The sequence below is a fragment of the Glycine soja genome, chromosome 18 (assembly GCF_004193775.1).
Source record: "Glycine soja cultivar W05 chromosome 18, ASM419377v2, whole genome shotgun sequence".
Lineage (NCBI taxonomy): Eukaryota > Viridiplantae > Streptophyta > Magnoliopsida > Fabales > Fabaceae > Glycine > Glycine soja.
This window is the reverse complement of record NC_041019.1, coordinates 51291689-51307621: the sequence shown is the minus strand read 5'-3', so window position 1 is coordinate 51307621 and position 15933 is coordinate 51291689. Positions and strand designations below refer to the sequence as shown.

At 29.2% G+C, this 15933-nt stretch overlaps 2 protein-coding genes across 6 annotated transcripts; both read left to right on the top strand.

The window, feature by feature from the left end:
* Positions 1-4732: 4732 nt before the first annotated feature.
* LOC114396052 (E3 ubiquitin-protein ligase MARCH2-like) lies at positions 4733-9095 on the top strand. Of its 5 annotated transcripts, XM_028357946.1 has the most exons (9): positions 4739-5117; positions 5537-5585; positions 6296-6563; positions 6844-6918; positions 7269-7342; positions 7746-7899; positions 8355-8435; positions 8616-8671; positions 8782-9095. In XM_028357946.1, exons 3-9 carry the CDS (start codon positions 6300-6302, stop codon positions 8834-8836), a joined length of 759 nt encoding a protein of 252 aa, XP_028213747.1. In that variant the 5' UTR covers positions 4739-5117; positions 5537-5585; positions 6296-6299; the 3' UTR covers positions 8837-9095. The 5 variants fall into 5 exon arrangements, with proteins under 5 accessions (XP_028213750.1, XP_028213749.1, XP_028213747.1 ...); XM_028357948.1 differs by lacking the exon at positions 5537-5585 and having other exon boundaries at positions 4735-5117; positions 8379-8435; XM_028357947.1 differs by lacking the exon at positions 5537-5585 and having other exon boundaries at positions 6300-6563.
* Positions 9096-11127: 2032 nt separating this feature from the next.
* LOC114395844 (basic leucine zipper and W2 domain-containing protein 2-like) lies at positions 11128-15804 on the top strand. Its single transcript, XM_028357711.1, has 8 exons — positions 11128-11268; positions 11636-11659; positions 12183-12288; positions 12399-12467; positions 13034-13527; positions 14200-14461; positions 15004-15212; positions 15357-15804. The coding sequence occupies exons 1-8, from the start codon at positions 11264-11266 to the stop codon at positions 15421-15423; spliced, it is 1236 nt and encodes a 411-aa protein (XP_028213512.1). The 5' UTR covers positions 11128-11263; the 3' UTR covers positions 15424-15804.
* Positions 15805-15933: the final 129 nt, after the last annotated feature.

Here is a 15933-nt window from a genome sequence, read left to right as displayed (position 1 = left end):
AATATATTTAAATTTTGTGAAAATAAAAATTAGACAATTTTTTATAGGTTTTGAATATTTTCATATTTATGAACATAAAAATATATTTTAGTCTTTTTTAATTAAAATTACCAATTTACTTGTTATTGTCAAATGTTTAGATAACATTTAGAGGTTTGTGTAGGTTTTTAAGATAGAAATGAGACATGTATAATTTCTTTAATCTTTAGGTAGTCATGTATAGATTTTACAAAAAGATGAAAATTATGTGTAATTTTCTTAAACTTTAGGAGAATCATTTGTAATTTATCTTTAAATTTATGAGCAATTTGTATTATTTTTTTCAAAATTATTTTTAAAATGATTGGTACTAATCATTCTTTTGACTTTATACTTTATACTTAATTAATTAATTAATGTGTATTAGTCTTTTTCTTTGATTCTTATAAAAAAAATTCATCTTATTAATTTATATTGTAAATTAATTACTGATATTTTTTTAAAAAAATAATTAATACTTAACATAACTTGAAAAATATCTTATTAAAAGAATAAACAATATTTTTATAAAAAAAAATCTTATATTCAGTAACAAGGATACAATAAGTAAGCTACATTTAAGCTAGTGTACGTAATAATGTATGTATTTGTTTTAAATTATACAAATATTTTTTAAAAAATAATTAATTTTGTGAAAAGTTACGTGAAATGGTTCCTGATTTTAATTAAATTTTATTCTTTTTTAATTAATTATTTTTAAAAGCTGAAACAAACATATGGAAAATTAAATAAATAAATTTTTAAAAGTGTGTTTTTGCTATATAAAAAGAAGGTTTAATAAAGTTTATTATGTTTCACAATTGTTTTACTTTGGTATATTAAATTTTAAAAATTTCATTTGATCATTTTATGTTTTTGAAATATATCATTTTGGTCATTTTTTCAATTTTCCATAAAAAATGTTAGTATTCTATTAACCTTTAACTTTTAAAATTTTAGAATGGTTTAATGTTATTTTTGGTCCCTTATGTTTTGCAATTGTTTCAGTATATTATATTTTAAAAGTTTCATTTTGCTCCTTTATATTTTCTAAAATTTATCATATTAATATTTTTTTCAATTTTTTGTTAGAAATATTTGTATCTATTCGTGCTTTAAATTTAAAAATAGTTAAGTTGACATTATTTTTTATATATAAGAATTGAAGACAATGTTAGAGGATTTATAACAATTTACACACCCTTACTCAACAAATAAGTTAGACCCATTTGATGGCTAAGTTAACACAGTGACATTAAAAAAGAAAATATGGATTTGAAACCCCAAATAATAATCTTCACTCTCATTATTATTATTTTATTTGATCATTTAATAACAATAATAATTTCATTCACCAATTATTTTTAATCACAATGGGTGAACTCCTCCTCCTTCTATCGCTCTACCTCTAGCTGTGGATCCAAAAGGATCACTTCCCCACTTTCGTCTTTGTCACAATTTTAAGATGAATTAATGTCACTTTCGGTCTATTATATTTCAATTTTAAAAGTTTTATTCTAATCATTTGTGTTTTTAAAATATATCATTTTAATCCTTTTTAAAATTTTAAAAATAACCAAAACAATATATTTTAAAAATATAAAGAACTATAATAAATTTTTTATAATCTAATATACTAAAACGAACAACTCCAAAAACATAATAGATAAAAAAATCCCGTTAACCCTAAAAAGAATAACATAGCAAATAGACTCATCATCTTATCCTATTACCAGCTGGTAAGCGTGGGAAACGAGGGTGCAATTTGCCAATGGTTGCTTACTCGGTTTTAGCTCAAAAAAGCTAGTGTAATAGAACAAGTGTGTTCCACGGTCTCTTGCGAGTTTGAACTACTCTACCAGAATATATAAATCGGACCTCGTGGGAAATGAGGATGTTCTTGATTTTCTATTTAATATTAAATGTTTAATGTTTAATGAGCTAGGTTGGGTTATGAAAATTCATGTTTGAACATAGGACATTCATATTCTGCACCTCTCATTTCAGAACAACTATTTCCTTGAGCCCTAGCACCTCACTGTGCCCCCCAAGCACCTCGTCTTCCATGTGCAAGTGTTGGGATTCTTAAAGGGAAGATCAAAAGGAATTTTAATTTTGATTCCAGTTCAAAGAATAAAAGAAGAATGGGAAGTTCACATGCGAATATGACTTAACGACAGTCACGGGCGATGCTGCCATGGTTGCGCACGCCAAGAACGACGAAGATCGCACAACAGTGAAAGTCATTTAACGGGAATGTGCAGATATAATCACTATTTTTTTTATCATCGGGAATTCTGGGTATGAGTTTCTATAGCTCTAATCAACCAACATTAAATTCAAAATGGTTATTTCATAATAGAATACTTTTCCTAAACAGCTATTAAATAATATAGTTTTTCTTATAGGAATATTTTTTCTATTCCAGAACTCGAAAATCATATTCGAAATAAGTATTTTGGAATATAAAAAAATAATTATTCTGAAAAAATATTATATTTTAAAATAATCATTTCATAATAGAGGTGTCTCATCCAACTAACATTTATTCAATTTGAAAAAAAAATAAAAAGGAATGATTCAATTTTCTTATTTTTATTTCTGAAACGGAGAGATCCATAAATTGAAAAGGGTTATTTTATTTAGCTAGACTCTTTTGGGAGGTGCAAGATGGAAAATGAAAACTGTGGTGGATATAAATGCCTTTGGTTGGGCTTGACTCAATTTTTTTTCCCTAGCACAATATAGGCTACCTCGTTAGAGGTTGAGCCTTTCTACTGGCCCAATTTATGTTTTTACTAATTACCTTTTATAATTATTATTTTGTAAATGATAAATTTAATATTGCATGTGTTATTTATGTTGATTTTGAGATTAATATTTTATGTACCTTGAGTTTTGTTTTAAATTTATTATTAAAATTGAGTCACCTTTATTTTATTTGTTGATTACTTATTATATTTTGCTATTTTGTAATATAGATGACAACTTATATTTTTTTTTATTTTAGTTTATATTGGTTAAAAACATTTTATTATTTTGTTATGTAAAAGTTAATTTGTTTTTGTATTTTTAAATTTTTTATATTTTAAAAAAGTAAGCGACACATGTATTAGCTTGTTTATGCCATAACCCTAAAGATGTAAGAAGATCATACTACTAAAGGTGTGTTTGGAAAAACGTTAGATTTGAATGTAATCCACGTTTTTTTGGATCTACCTGTATACTTGCTTCTCTATTCATTGCTTTGAAACGCGTGAATGAAACGTTAGGGGTTATCCAAATTAACTGACAAACAAGACACATTCTAAAAGTTCAAAGTTGTTTAAAAATTGATCGTGCACTTTTTATGTGTGTAAAATATAATATAAAAAGAAAAGAATCTGTAAGTAGTGTTATATTTTCTCTATAATTAGTGGAGGATCATAATTGTTTGGGATAATAAATTGTATATTGTGACAATGTGACCATCCTTTGTTTGGGGTGAAACAATTGAAAATTTACCACTTAAAACTTTTCCACCTTGTCCATTGAGTTAAGAGAGTAAGAATTTTGATCCATTAATTTCCACAGCCCACAGAGAAACTTGAAGAATTAGACTGATTATCATGGTTTTGGAATGAATTTTTGTTTCATTACAAATTATTGAGATTTCATAATTTTCTTTTTCTTTGTAGTGATGCATCTAAGGATTAAAAAAATAATCAGATCGACCAAGTTAACTGAAAATATTGATGAATTGGATCAGTAGAAGTTATAAAATCAAAGAAGCCAAGAGTTAATGGAAAACAAATCAATTTGGTGGAATATGTTGGTGACAAACAATCAGTTTGACCATTTATTCAAAATTTAAATATTTTTATTTTTATTCTTCATTAAAAATACTTTCTGAAAAAAAAAAACAAATGAAAACCATGTATAAGATTTATATATGCGTTCTTGTTATTTAATTTGCTCAACTTCTCATTTTTGTAATTAAGATATATAATATGATTTTTTTAATATGTATTATTAGTTTAAATTTTACATATTACTATATCGTGACATAATTGATGTAAATATCTTTTTAGTATGAAAAATATAAATCGTTATGTGTCAATTTTGCATTGGAAAGAGGTCAAGGAAAATATTATATGTAATGATAATAATTTTATATTGTTATTTAATGATAAATTTTGATATATAATAAATTTATTAATTTTTATAATAATTATTTTAAAAATTATAATCATATATTTGACTAGTTAATATTATAAAATTATTTTATTGTTATTAGTACATCATCATTAAATTCAAAGAATAAATTTAATGGCTAAAGCATAACAGAAAACATGTTAAATATCTATTTTTAATGTGAAACAAGAAACTAAAAATAAAGTGAAACAATAAATCTAACCTTTAGGCACATGATGCCCATCTATATATAAAAACTAAATAAGAAACTGAGCATTATATTTATGCTTAACACTCAAAAGGTGCACCGGATTTCAGTGGTAGTTTGCCACATACATCAACATGTGGAAGAACCTTAACAAATAAAAACAAAGCAAAATCACAAAGATGATGAAATAGAAGTGAATTTAGTCGGTGGCATTTAACCACGTACTCTTTGAATTCTGATAAATTAACCTCGCGGATCAAAGGGCTTTTTTGTTTGCTTAATTTGAGAAAAAAGCCAATTTGTGAAACACCCTATTGAGGCTCATTTTCAGAAACTGAAACAGAAATTATAAAAATGGCCAAGAGGGATGTTGTGGCAGTGGAAGCCTAATAGTGCCAAGAGGGTCTCAACTATGTGGCATGAAACCAGAATTACACGTCTATGAGAAGCACCAAATGAAACTTTTGCATCTGTGGACCCTACACATGCCCTTTGTTCATGTTCATCTCAGTTTCTGATCAGAATTAGATTATATATTCACGGATTGTTAGTGTTCACATTCACCAGTCACAATTATTATAAATAGCTGCCTGCTCCTGCTATATATGTTCAGCAGCACAGAGAATTCAAGCAAGAAATTGGCAGAGAAGGAGTAAAATATTTTCCAGTGTTCTTTTTTTTTTGAATTTTTCTTCTGCCAACAGGGGAGTCAAATCTGGTAATCACTTTCTCTAATGGTCAAGTCTCTTTTTTTCCTAGTTGGTTAGGAATTTTAATTTTTGTTTCTCACTACAAAAAATTAGAAGTTTAAAGGACCAATGGTAATTTTTTTTTCATTATTATTTTTCGTCATTAATTTTAATTTTTCTTGTAGTTAATTTGCATGTAGCTTTTGCCAATGCTTTTTAGTGTGTGTGTTTTGGTGAATGCTTTTAGTGTAGCTTGTTATGCAGATTTTTAATATGGTTATATTTCGCGCATTGTCATCTTTTTTTATTATTATTATTACTCATCCATTGTCATCTTTAAAACCGTAGAGTTAATTGTATAAAATTTATGAAACCGTTTTGGTTTTTAATGAAGTAAACGCTCCTTAGTTATCTGTTAAGCAACTAACAGATGTTATTTTATTCGTAGCTTCATTAGTTTCTTAAAGGGGAATGAGATACTAGAGAAGGTTATGCATGTAAGTCTGTGTTTTCTTCTCGAAGCATTTTTTTTCTAATGAACTAGCTAGGTTTAATTTTTCTCCTTTTTCTTGATTTTAGATTGTTTTTGTCATGCATGTAATGTAGTGAAGATCTGAACTGAGTTTTTAAACTAAACTTCGTGCAAACCTCTACCTTTTTTTTTTCTTCCTTTTCTCTCTTTGCATCATTCTTGCATGTACATGATCAATTAACTTAATTAGATGGATTTTCAAGCTTCGGTTTAAACTTCTTTTCATTTTCTTTATTGTTGATTTTAGTTAACCAGTCATGGACAAGGTCAAAATTTGTAGCGGGTTTTGAAGGTGTTATTAATATAGATCTCTATGTACTTTTCTTGCAGAATTTAGGGTGGTGAGACTACAAGTTAATTTGTTGTGAAAATAACATAAAGTAGAAATAATAAATAAATTTGATCAGGTTTCATACCATTAAACATCTGTTTTCTTTTTCTTCTTTCCCTTCTGCTTATTTTGGCACCTATATATATATATAGAAAAAAGTTGTTTAACTTTCTTTAATGGCATGAACAGATGAACTAATCAAGTTTCGTTTATTATTTTTTCATTCTCAAGAGCAATCAATACACATATACATTAATTATACATTTATTATAACCAAAACAAACACACCGATAATTTTTTTTTTCTTGAGCTATATATGATATAACCATGTTTTTCCATTATAGCTAGATGCCGGTTTACATCATGGGAGATCATGTAACTGTCTCGACCACTCAACAACACATTGCAATCCCCATTGAGAAATTGAATGCATTATCACTTGAAGTTGCAAAGGAAGAAAAACATGTAACCGATGATGCCTATGTGGACAATGTCCAAAAACCTGAAGAGAAAGATGAAGAAACTCAAGAAAAGGGAGATTGTCGCTACTGTCAAGAAGAGGACTTTATTTTTAATATGGAATCACCCTGCAATTGCAATGGTAGCGTGAAGGTATATAGTTTTTTTTTTACCCTTATAAATGGATAATATTTTATGTCAGCTAGCTTTTAGTAAATTTTAAAAACATTTTTACATATACTACAAAACATGAATAATAATCTCAAAGTACAACCCCCTTTCAAAAAATTTTAAAAAATATTTCTAAGTACAACCCCACATATTTTTACCTTTGGTTTCAGTTACAAGTTTATATTTAATATATATATATATATATATATATATAATGGTTTGACCATTAAATTAACTTCTTTTTTCTCCTTCCTTGTGTTAGTATGTTCACAAGAGATGCATTGATCAATGGTACAATTCCAAAGGCCGCATGATATTATGTGAGATTTGCAGGAAGGTATGGAATTTCTTGCCTGCTCATTTATTTCTTCTTATATATCTTTTTTTTTTTTTTTACAGGATTTCTTCATATATCCTATTTAGATATCATTAAGAATACGCGAAGATGCAATATCATTAATTACCTGTTGATGAAAATTAGTAAATTACATACACTACAAAAATATATCCAGGTTATAATTTATTTATTTGTCTTTTTCTTTTCTTTTCTTTTTTTAAAAATTTCACCGCTAGGGACTCCTAGAAAATTCATTTCAATAGAGTTATGTTTTAGATTGCAACTAACGCATAAAGAGATTTTTTATTTTTTTTTATTGTGCTTCTCTTCTTCATGATTGGGATGTGCAGCCTTACAATCCAAATGATTACCCACTTCCGGAACTTCATTATGATGATGATGACACCGAGATAACTATATTAAGGCAAGTTATATCTACTTATTGTTCTTCAATCATGTTATTCTTCTTATCCACAGATATTAATGATTAACTTAGTAGAAAAAATTTGAATCTACAATCTTTTCAGCTGTCTTATTTCTTTAACCGTAAATCAATCTTATAATTTAAATTTTTTAGTTAATTAACATAAATTAGCATGCTTAAAGTTTAATTAATTAACAAATTATTTGTGAGCTGTAATCTTGGTTCGAATTAGAACATAATCAATTAAAACACGAGTATAATATACTAAGGTCTACTTAGCGATGGAAGTTTGAATAATTTATACATAAATCTTAAATTTAAAATTCACTGTTGTCATTATATACGTGTAAAAAAATAACTAAAACATGAATAATAATCTCAAAGTACAAGCTTTTCTGTGCAGGGAGGAATGGACTATTCCTGGAACCAGCACTGAAATTTGGTCACCTTTGGTGCTGGCAGACCGTGCCACCAAGGGCCTCATTGATTCAATGAACAAAGACTTCAGCTTGAAAAACCCTAGTGGAGGTGTGATATTTGGCATGTCACTCGTCATCGTAAGACTTGGCACTCATCAATTGTATACATTGTGCATGCAACATATATGTATGTGTGATGATCATGACTACTAATCTTACATTCATTTTCAAGATTAATATTAAATATTTAAATTAATCATAATCAATATACTAACAAGTTATTAATATTTTTAATTCAATCAATTTCTTAAATAAGATTTTATATTTGAGTTTTAATTAAAATAGACACTACATCAAGAGTGATCAATCAATTAGGTTTTTATTGATATTTATCAATAAAGTTGGCAAATATTTCATATTATTAATCAATAATAGAATCATAATTTTATTTATTTTTATTTATGCACTTACTTTAAGCTCATTATTTTACATTCCTTGTCTATGTTTATTTGGCATGACAAATTGTATTCACTAAATTTTAGAACATCTATCATTTGGGCAAATTCTTTATAATTTAAACGAATCGCTCACAGTTTATCGCGGTGCTACTTATAAAGGATGCCTATGAATGTGCGCCACCCAAGGAGGAGAAATTTGCTCGTTTTTTGTACTGCGTAAGTGTGTATATATGACCAACATTTGCATTATCTGACTTACGTTATATATAATTGACAATCAATTCAATTTAATCTAACTCTGTAGTGATCAATACTAATATTCAATACTTTGTGATAAACTTTAAAAAAAAAACTTTTGTGATGATAATAATTATAATTGAATTTGGTCTCACGCAGGCTGTGATGACTATCTCTGTGCCAGTTTACATTTTATCGTGGGTTTTACAGTGCCAGTAAGTAAATTATGGTCATAAGTGTTGTTCAATTTTCAGTACTATGTTATATTGTATCTAATCTCACCTTGGTATTTTTTATGGTCACTTTGCAATTTTTGACAATATAGAGCCTATAGAAAAAGCGAGAGAGGGAGGGAAAGAGAAAGACATCGCAATGCATAGATCTTAATTAAACTTTGAAGTTGCAGAGATAAAGGAAAGAGGAAAAGAAGGCATCTTGAACTAGTAATTAATGAAGAACGTGTCTTCAACTTTTAATTAAATTTCCTTTAGTTTCGGTTAGTTGTTTTGTAAATAAATAATCAACCAAGGACTATGTGTTGAGAAACAAACCTTTGTTTTATACCCCTTCCTCCCGTTATGTTTCTAGGAGATGTAATTGTGTAAATTATATTATGGTCAATGCATATGCTGTGGTCTATATGTAACTTGTTGTAAATATTAAATATTTAGTGTATTTTGGTATTTAATCTTGAATATTAATATTTAATACTTGATGTTTTATTTAATTTTTAAATTTAATATTTAATGTTTACTACTTTAATATTTAATACTGGTATTTTAGTCATTACAAAATACAAGATAAATATTTATTTTATGTAGGTTTAATTATCCTTTTGATTCTTATATTTGCAAGAATTTTCTCTTTTAGTCCTCATGTAATATTTAATACTTTTGATATTTTATTTAGTGTTTAAATATAATATTAATTAACTACTTTAATACTAGTATTTTAGTCATTGCAATATTTAATTTAATACTAGTATTTTAGTCATTACAATACACAAGGTAAATGTTTATTTTATTTAGGCTTAATTATCCTTACTGTCACAACAATTTTTTCTTTTAAGTCTGGTAGTTTAAAACATCTTATTTTGATTTTTATATATAGTTACAATTTTTTTACTCTTTCGATCCTCTCAATCAAAGTTTGGACTAATACCACTTAAAGAAACATGAACGAAATTAGGAAAAATGGAAAAGCAAGCTTACATGCTACTGAACGCAATTAAGTTTTGACTAATGTTATTTATTTTTCTTGAAACGAGTCAGTCAAAACTTGACCACGAGAACTAAAAGAGAAAATAAAATTACAACTAAGAACACTTTCAATAAAGATAGATATTTTAATTATAATTTACATAGAGGATACAGGGTAGTTAATGTTTAACAACATTTAATATTGACACGTTCTATTATATTTAATATATTAAAAATTAAATATCTATTTTCTTGCCTATTAGGCTATTACATACTTGTGGTATCGAATATAAAAAAATAATTTAATTTATAAATTAAAAAGTTAGTTAACATAATTTAATTACATAACTCCCATTTAAAAAATAACTTTATTTTTTAAACTATCATACATTAAAAATGATATAAAGAATATCATTCATTAAAAATGATATAAAGAAAAAAAATATTGAAAATAAAACCTTAATTAAATGAATGTTATTTTAGGAATGAGTTCATCAGATAAGGTGAAATTGGTTGAACTTTGAAAAATTAAAAAAATATAAATTTTAATTTTGGAACTAAAAAAAGATGAATCCCTAGATTTGAGGCATTTAATGATGAAAACGTGTCATATTAAAATCCACATGGCAATTGCAGATGCCTTCATTAAATACGTCAAATGATATTGATAAAGTCATTTGTGATTGGGGATTAAAAAATACCTTAATTTTAGAACTAAATATCTTAATAGAATATATTTTAATATTTTTATTTAAAATTATTGATAATTTCAAGCACAACTGCTTACATTAATGAAATCAATATCTATGCCAATAGAATAAATTATACTTTTAGTCTTTTATCGTATTAAAATTAGTGTTAGTTATGTGACCTTTCAAAGAATTCCTCTTGAAATCTGTTTTTTAAAGTTGGGTTATATTATCTTGATTTTTTATTTTTATTTTGAAACATCATTTCAATTTCTTTTTATTGATTCAACGTAAAATGTATGTTAACCAACCGATGAACAAAAAAGGGCAAAACAAAGGTAAAAATCATATGAAAAATTAGTTACACAAATAACAGAAAAATAATTTGATATTAAGGTTTTTAATTTTTTAGTTAATTGTTAGACTTATTGTTTTATCAGATTGTCACACGATTTTTCATTTTGTTTACAGCTCTTTTGGTTTAAATATTTATTTTTATAATTTTCTTATAACTCAATCTAATAAGATAGATAGGTTTCATTTCTTAAATTATTAGAAAAAGTTTAAAATAATATCTCAAGATTGAAAATTATTGGTATTTTGGAAGGATCAAGTCTATCCAAATTTGAAAAATAAAATATCAAATAAATTTTGTTTGAAAGATAAGCAAAAGGGTGAATAGTATAATTTAACAACATTAATTAATTAAATAATACATAATTATAGTAAATAATTACAATTATTAATTTAATTAATTAATCATATAAATACGGGTGTCTGAAACCAAACCCAGTTCGGTTCTGTCCTCTTTTCTCTTCTCCCTTTTTCTCTCTGTCTCTCTCTCTCGCTCTCGCTCTTCTTCTCATCAAGCACAGAGTTACAGACTCACCGATCTTCCGATTCTCTTTCGTCTTGGTTTATGAGGTTATCTTCTTTCTCTATTCTCCTCTTCTATGCGCTTTCGCGTTTCGCGTTTCACAGATCTAACCCATCGCAACGCGATTCCTTTTTTCAATTCCCCTTGCGTAATAGATCAGCAATTTTCGTTATTTTCCGTCGCGATTTTCGTAGATCCGGAGCCTTCTCCGATTCGTTTTTCTGAAACCCATACCAATTTAGGGTTTCCCTAACACCGCCTGATCCACCCACTCCGATTCGATTTCGATTTTGTTTTTTTTTTTGTCCCCTTTAATTAAAATCTTATTATTTTTTCTCAAATCTATATAAAGATTGAAATTATTATTGTTTTTTTTTCTTTTTCGGTCACTAATCTTGTTTTTTTTATTTGCAGCTCGAAGGAGAGACCCACTCTTGGGTAAGTTTCGTTCTTTCTCCCCTCACGATAATACTTTGTTCTCTTCTTCTATGTTTTTGTATAGCTAAGATGTGTTTTTTTAATGCTACATGCTGTGTATGCTTAATTAAACTGACATGTTATGAACATTTCAAATACACTTCTTCCCCCATTGGTTTTCTTATATTCCTTCCTTCCTAACATCCTCAGCATACCCCAAAACCAAAGTTTTATTTTCTAACTTCACCGCCCATTGAGTTGTTTTCGATTATTTTTAGGGTTTTGCATTCTTAATTTACACTCCCCGTGTAATCTTTCTCTGACAAATAAACCCCACTTAATTTTTTTTATGGCTTAGATTCGTTACATCTTTTGCAGCTAGTGTTAGAGGGTTCATTTAATTATGTAAGTCAGTAAGTGGTACTATACATACAGCTTTGGTATTTTGTAGGCTATTGCATGTGAGCTTATATTATTGTGTTATTTATCATGTATGTTTAATTTATGTTGTGGGCACTTATCTTTTGTTTATCTCCATCCCCAGTGGCACGCGGATTAAGACCCGCAAACGAAATATTGCTGCGCCGCTGGACCCTGCAGCATTCTCGGATGCAGTGGTCCAGATTTATTTGGATAATGCTGGTGATCTGGTAATGTTACGGTTGCATTTTGCAGCCTTTCATTTGTTTAATGTTTGTTTTGCATCCACACTGTCTCTCTGGTTTATTCATATAACTGATTTTGTAATTTGTGCCTGCAGGAACTTATTGCTAAGAGTATTGAATCTTCAGACCTTAACTTTTCAAGATACGGTGACACCTTTTTTGAGGCAAGCTTCCTAAACCAGCAGAAAACCTTTATTTTATCATTGTTGATTTCAGTGTCATTTTCTTATTGTTGATTTCAGTGCCATGGGTTTTCAATGAGCTATTTGGAAATCAATTTTGGATTGTGATTATAGAGAATTGGATGCATAATTCGTGGTATTATTGCATTCATTCTTTGGTGGTATCTATAACTATTATGATGTGGCAGGCTTAGATGCTGTCCGATTTATCAAGACCTTCTCAATGTGTGTGCTTGCATGTAAATGATCTTAGTTTTTCACTTTTCTCTCTTTAGGTGGGGGCTGCTGTCCAGTGATACAAGGCATTGCCATAATTAACTTGAAATCTATGTCTTGATGTTTTATTTTTGCTCAAGTTTAGAATGCCCCTGTTCTGGATAATAACATTTTATTTCCTTACATATCCCATTTACTAGAGCATCAATACAGCCATTATCCAATTTTAATGTTCTTGATGCATTCTGAATCTCTGGTTTTTACTGTTTTGTTGATTAGTGTCTGACTTACCAATGTCCTACTGACCAGTTACTCCTTTTGCATTACTTCAGGTTGCTTTCACTGGGGGTCGTACACAACCTGGAACTACCAAGCCTGATGAGGGGGACCGCCACCCATACTCTATAATAGAGTGTGAGCCTAAGCGTGAAGTCATTTTACCATCTGTAATCTACATACAAAAGATTTTGCGGCGAAGGCCATTTCTCATCAAGAACCTTGAAAATGTTATGCGGAAATTCCTTCAGTCCTTGGAACTTTTCGAGGAAAATGAGAGGAAAAAGTTGGCAATCTTCACAGCACTTGCTTTCTCTCAGAAGCTGTCTGGTCTCCCACCAGAAACTGTGTTCCAACCACTTCTTAAAGATAACCTTGTGGCCAAAGGGCTAGTTCTGTCATTTATGACTGACTTCTTTAAGGAGTATCTGATTGACAACAGCCTTGATGATCTTATTTCAATTCTAAAACGGGGAAAAGTAGAGGAGGATCTTTTGGACATTTTCCCCCCTACAAAAAGATCCATTGAAGCTTTCTCTGAGCATTTCACGTAAGTATTGCTTATTAGTGAAAATTACATCTTCCTAGAAAAATATGCTTTAAAATTATTGGTTTTTGCTACTTTTGTAGGCCATTGGATATTGCAAGTTCCAACAGCTTTGTTGATCTCAATATGTGAATGATTATTTTTGCAGAATACTAATACAATGATTAATCTTAGTGCAATATTTTGTTGAACATAACAATATATAATAATATATTAAAGCTATTCTGTGTCTTTTCAGTATTGCATTATACTTGACCTTGAATAATCTTAATTCTTAAATATCATGTTAGAAAGACTTGCAAGTCTTGAGTAAATCCTTGGGTTTTGTTAAATAGACTGCACGAGGCCTGAATTGCAGCATGAAATGATGCCTTACGGTGCTAGACAGTAGTCAATTATTAATTTTCTGTTATTTGAAGTGCGGAATTTTATTATTTCTGCATTTGCTGTAGATTTGTCTTGATTTGGACATTTGCTTGTTGATCATATGAAATGAGTTTTTCTATTTAATCTTTAAAATTCGGGAGGGGGGTATAGTATTATTTTCATTCAATTGCTACTTTGTCTAACATTTTATAGTTGGATATTTAGTTAGACTAGTATACTGTGTTTTTGTCATTCCCTATTGTTCAGTTAACTATGATGGAAACTAATATATCATTGTTAACTTTTTAGCAAGGAAGGATTGGTGGCCTTGGTGGAGTATAATGAAAAGAAAATTTTTGAGGTGAAACTTAAGGAAATGAAGTCTTCTTTAACAGCACAGATAACAGAGGAGGCTGATACATCTGAAGTCATTGAGACTGTGAAGCTGCGAGTTAGAGATGCTAAATTGCCGGAAATTGAGGTGGTGCGGATCTTGTGGGATGTTTTAATGGATGCTGTTCAGTGGTCTGGAAAAAATCAGCAACAGAATGCAAATGCAGCCCTTCGTCAGGTATCCTTTAGATATTTTGCATGTATGCCAATTTATATTTGCTTGCTTCGAAATTTTTACCCTTGTTCTCATTGACCTTGTCTACTTAGGTTTCTTATTGAACAGAAAACAGATGCAAGTAAGGAATTTTGAAAATTCTTATTTTATGACCTTAGTTAAGTTCTAGGTCTTTTCTTATAGGAATTTATTTGTTGGTTATTTACCTTTGTTTTTCTTAATGTTTTGAACATCTTGAATCTCGTGTCAACTTTCAGTGGTTTTACCTATTTCCAAAGAACTGCTGAGGAGAGCTTATGGATATTATTGTGTATTCATAAGCTAGCTGAGTACTGCTTGACTTGTTCTTAGTGGTGGATATTTTGTTCTTATATAGTGTTTAGACATTCACAATTTGACTTGTTTTAATGGTTACATAAACTTTTAGCGAATGGATTTGACATGTAACTGCATATCAAGAAAACCAGTTAGTTTTTTCTTTTTTTGTGTGAAATGTTTTATCTTTGTAATAAGTTGTTGACGACTGCACTGTGTTCATGGTGAAGGTAAAAACTTGGGCAGAATTGTTGAATACATTCTGCACCAGCGGGAAACTTGAGCTGGAGCTGATGTACAAAGTACAGATGCAATGCTATGAGGATGCTAAACTGATGAAGCTGTTCCCTGAGATTATTAGATCTCTTTATGACCAGGATGTGCTGGCTGAAGATACCATTCTTCATTGGTTCCGAAAAGGAACAAACTCCAAGGGCAGGTATGAATTCTTTTTAGACACTTGTCCTAGTGTCCTACTCACAATAAAACTCCAATTGATAGTTTCCTCCTTTTGGTGTCTGTAATTTTTGCTGTCACTATACATGTTATGCTACTTACTGCTGCTTATTTGGAACCGGTACAGGCAAACCTTTGTGAAGGCGCTGGAACCCTTTGTTAATTGGCTGGAGGAGGCTGAAGAGGAGGAGTAAGTGTGGTGGAGGTTCAGGGCTGAAGAAATTACCTTGTCTTTCAGCTCTTGTACCATTTAGCTAAGATATTTGGCTCGAATTCTCTTAAATTCGGTTCTGCCTAGTAGTACTGATTATCTTTTAATTTGTATTTGTGTTGTGTTTGACTCCTCCTCCTCCTCCATCGTGCTCTCGGGACATATTCATGGAGCCTGTGTGTTTTCCGCACGCCACTTTGATATGTTATACGGGTGCATTACTGTATTTTGAGTGATTATTTCAATAATGGGTGGTACTCTTATCCCTGTTGAAACTTTGAGTTCAGTGCTTGACTAATTCTATTGGTGGTACTCTTATCCTTGTTTTACACTTTTTATATCTATTTTGTTTTTATTTTCTTTATCTATTTTTCCATGTAATCAACTCTCTGTTTCCTCTTCATATAATCAACGGTTTTTTAATTTATTTTATTACTAAATCACAATGGGATTTGATTTTCATTTTGAAATCCCTTGATACTCTCAAATGGTT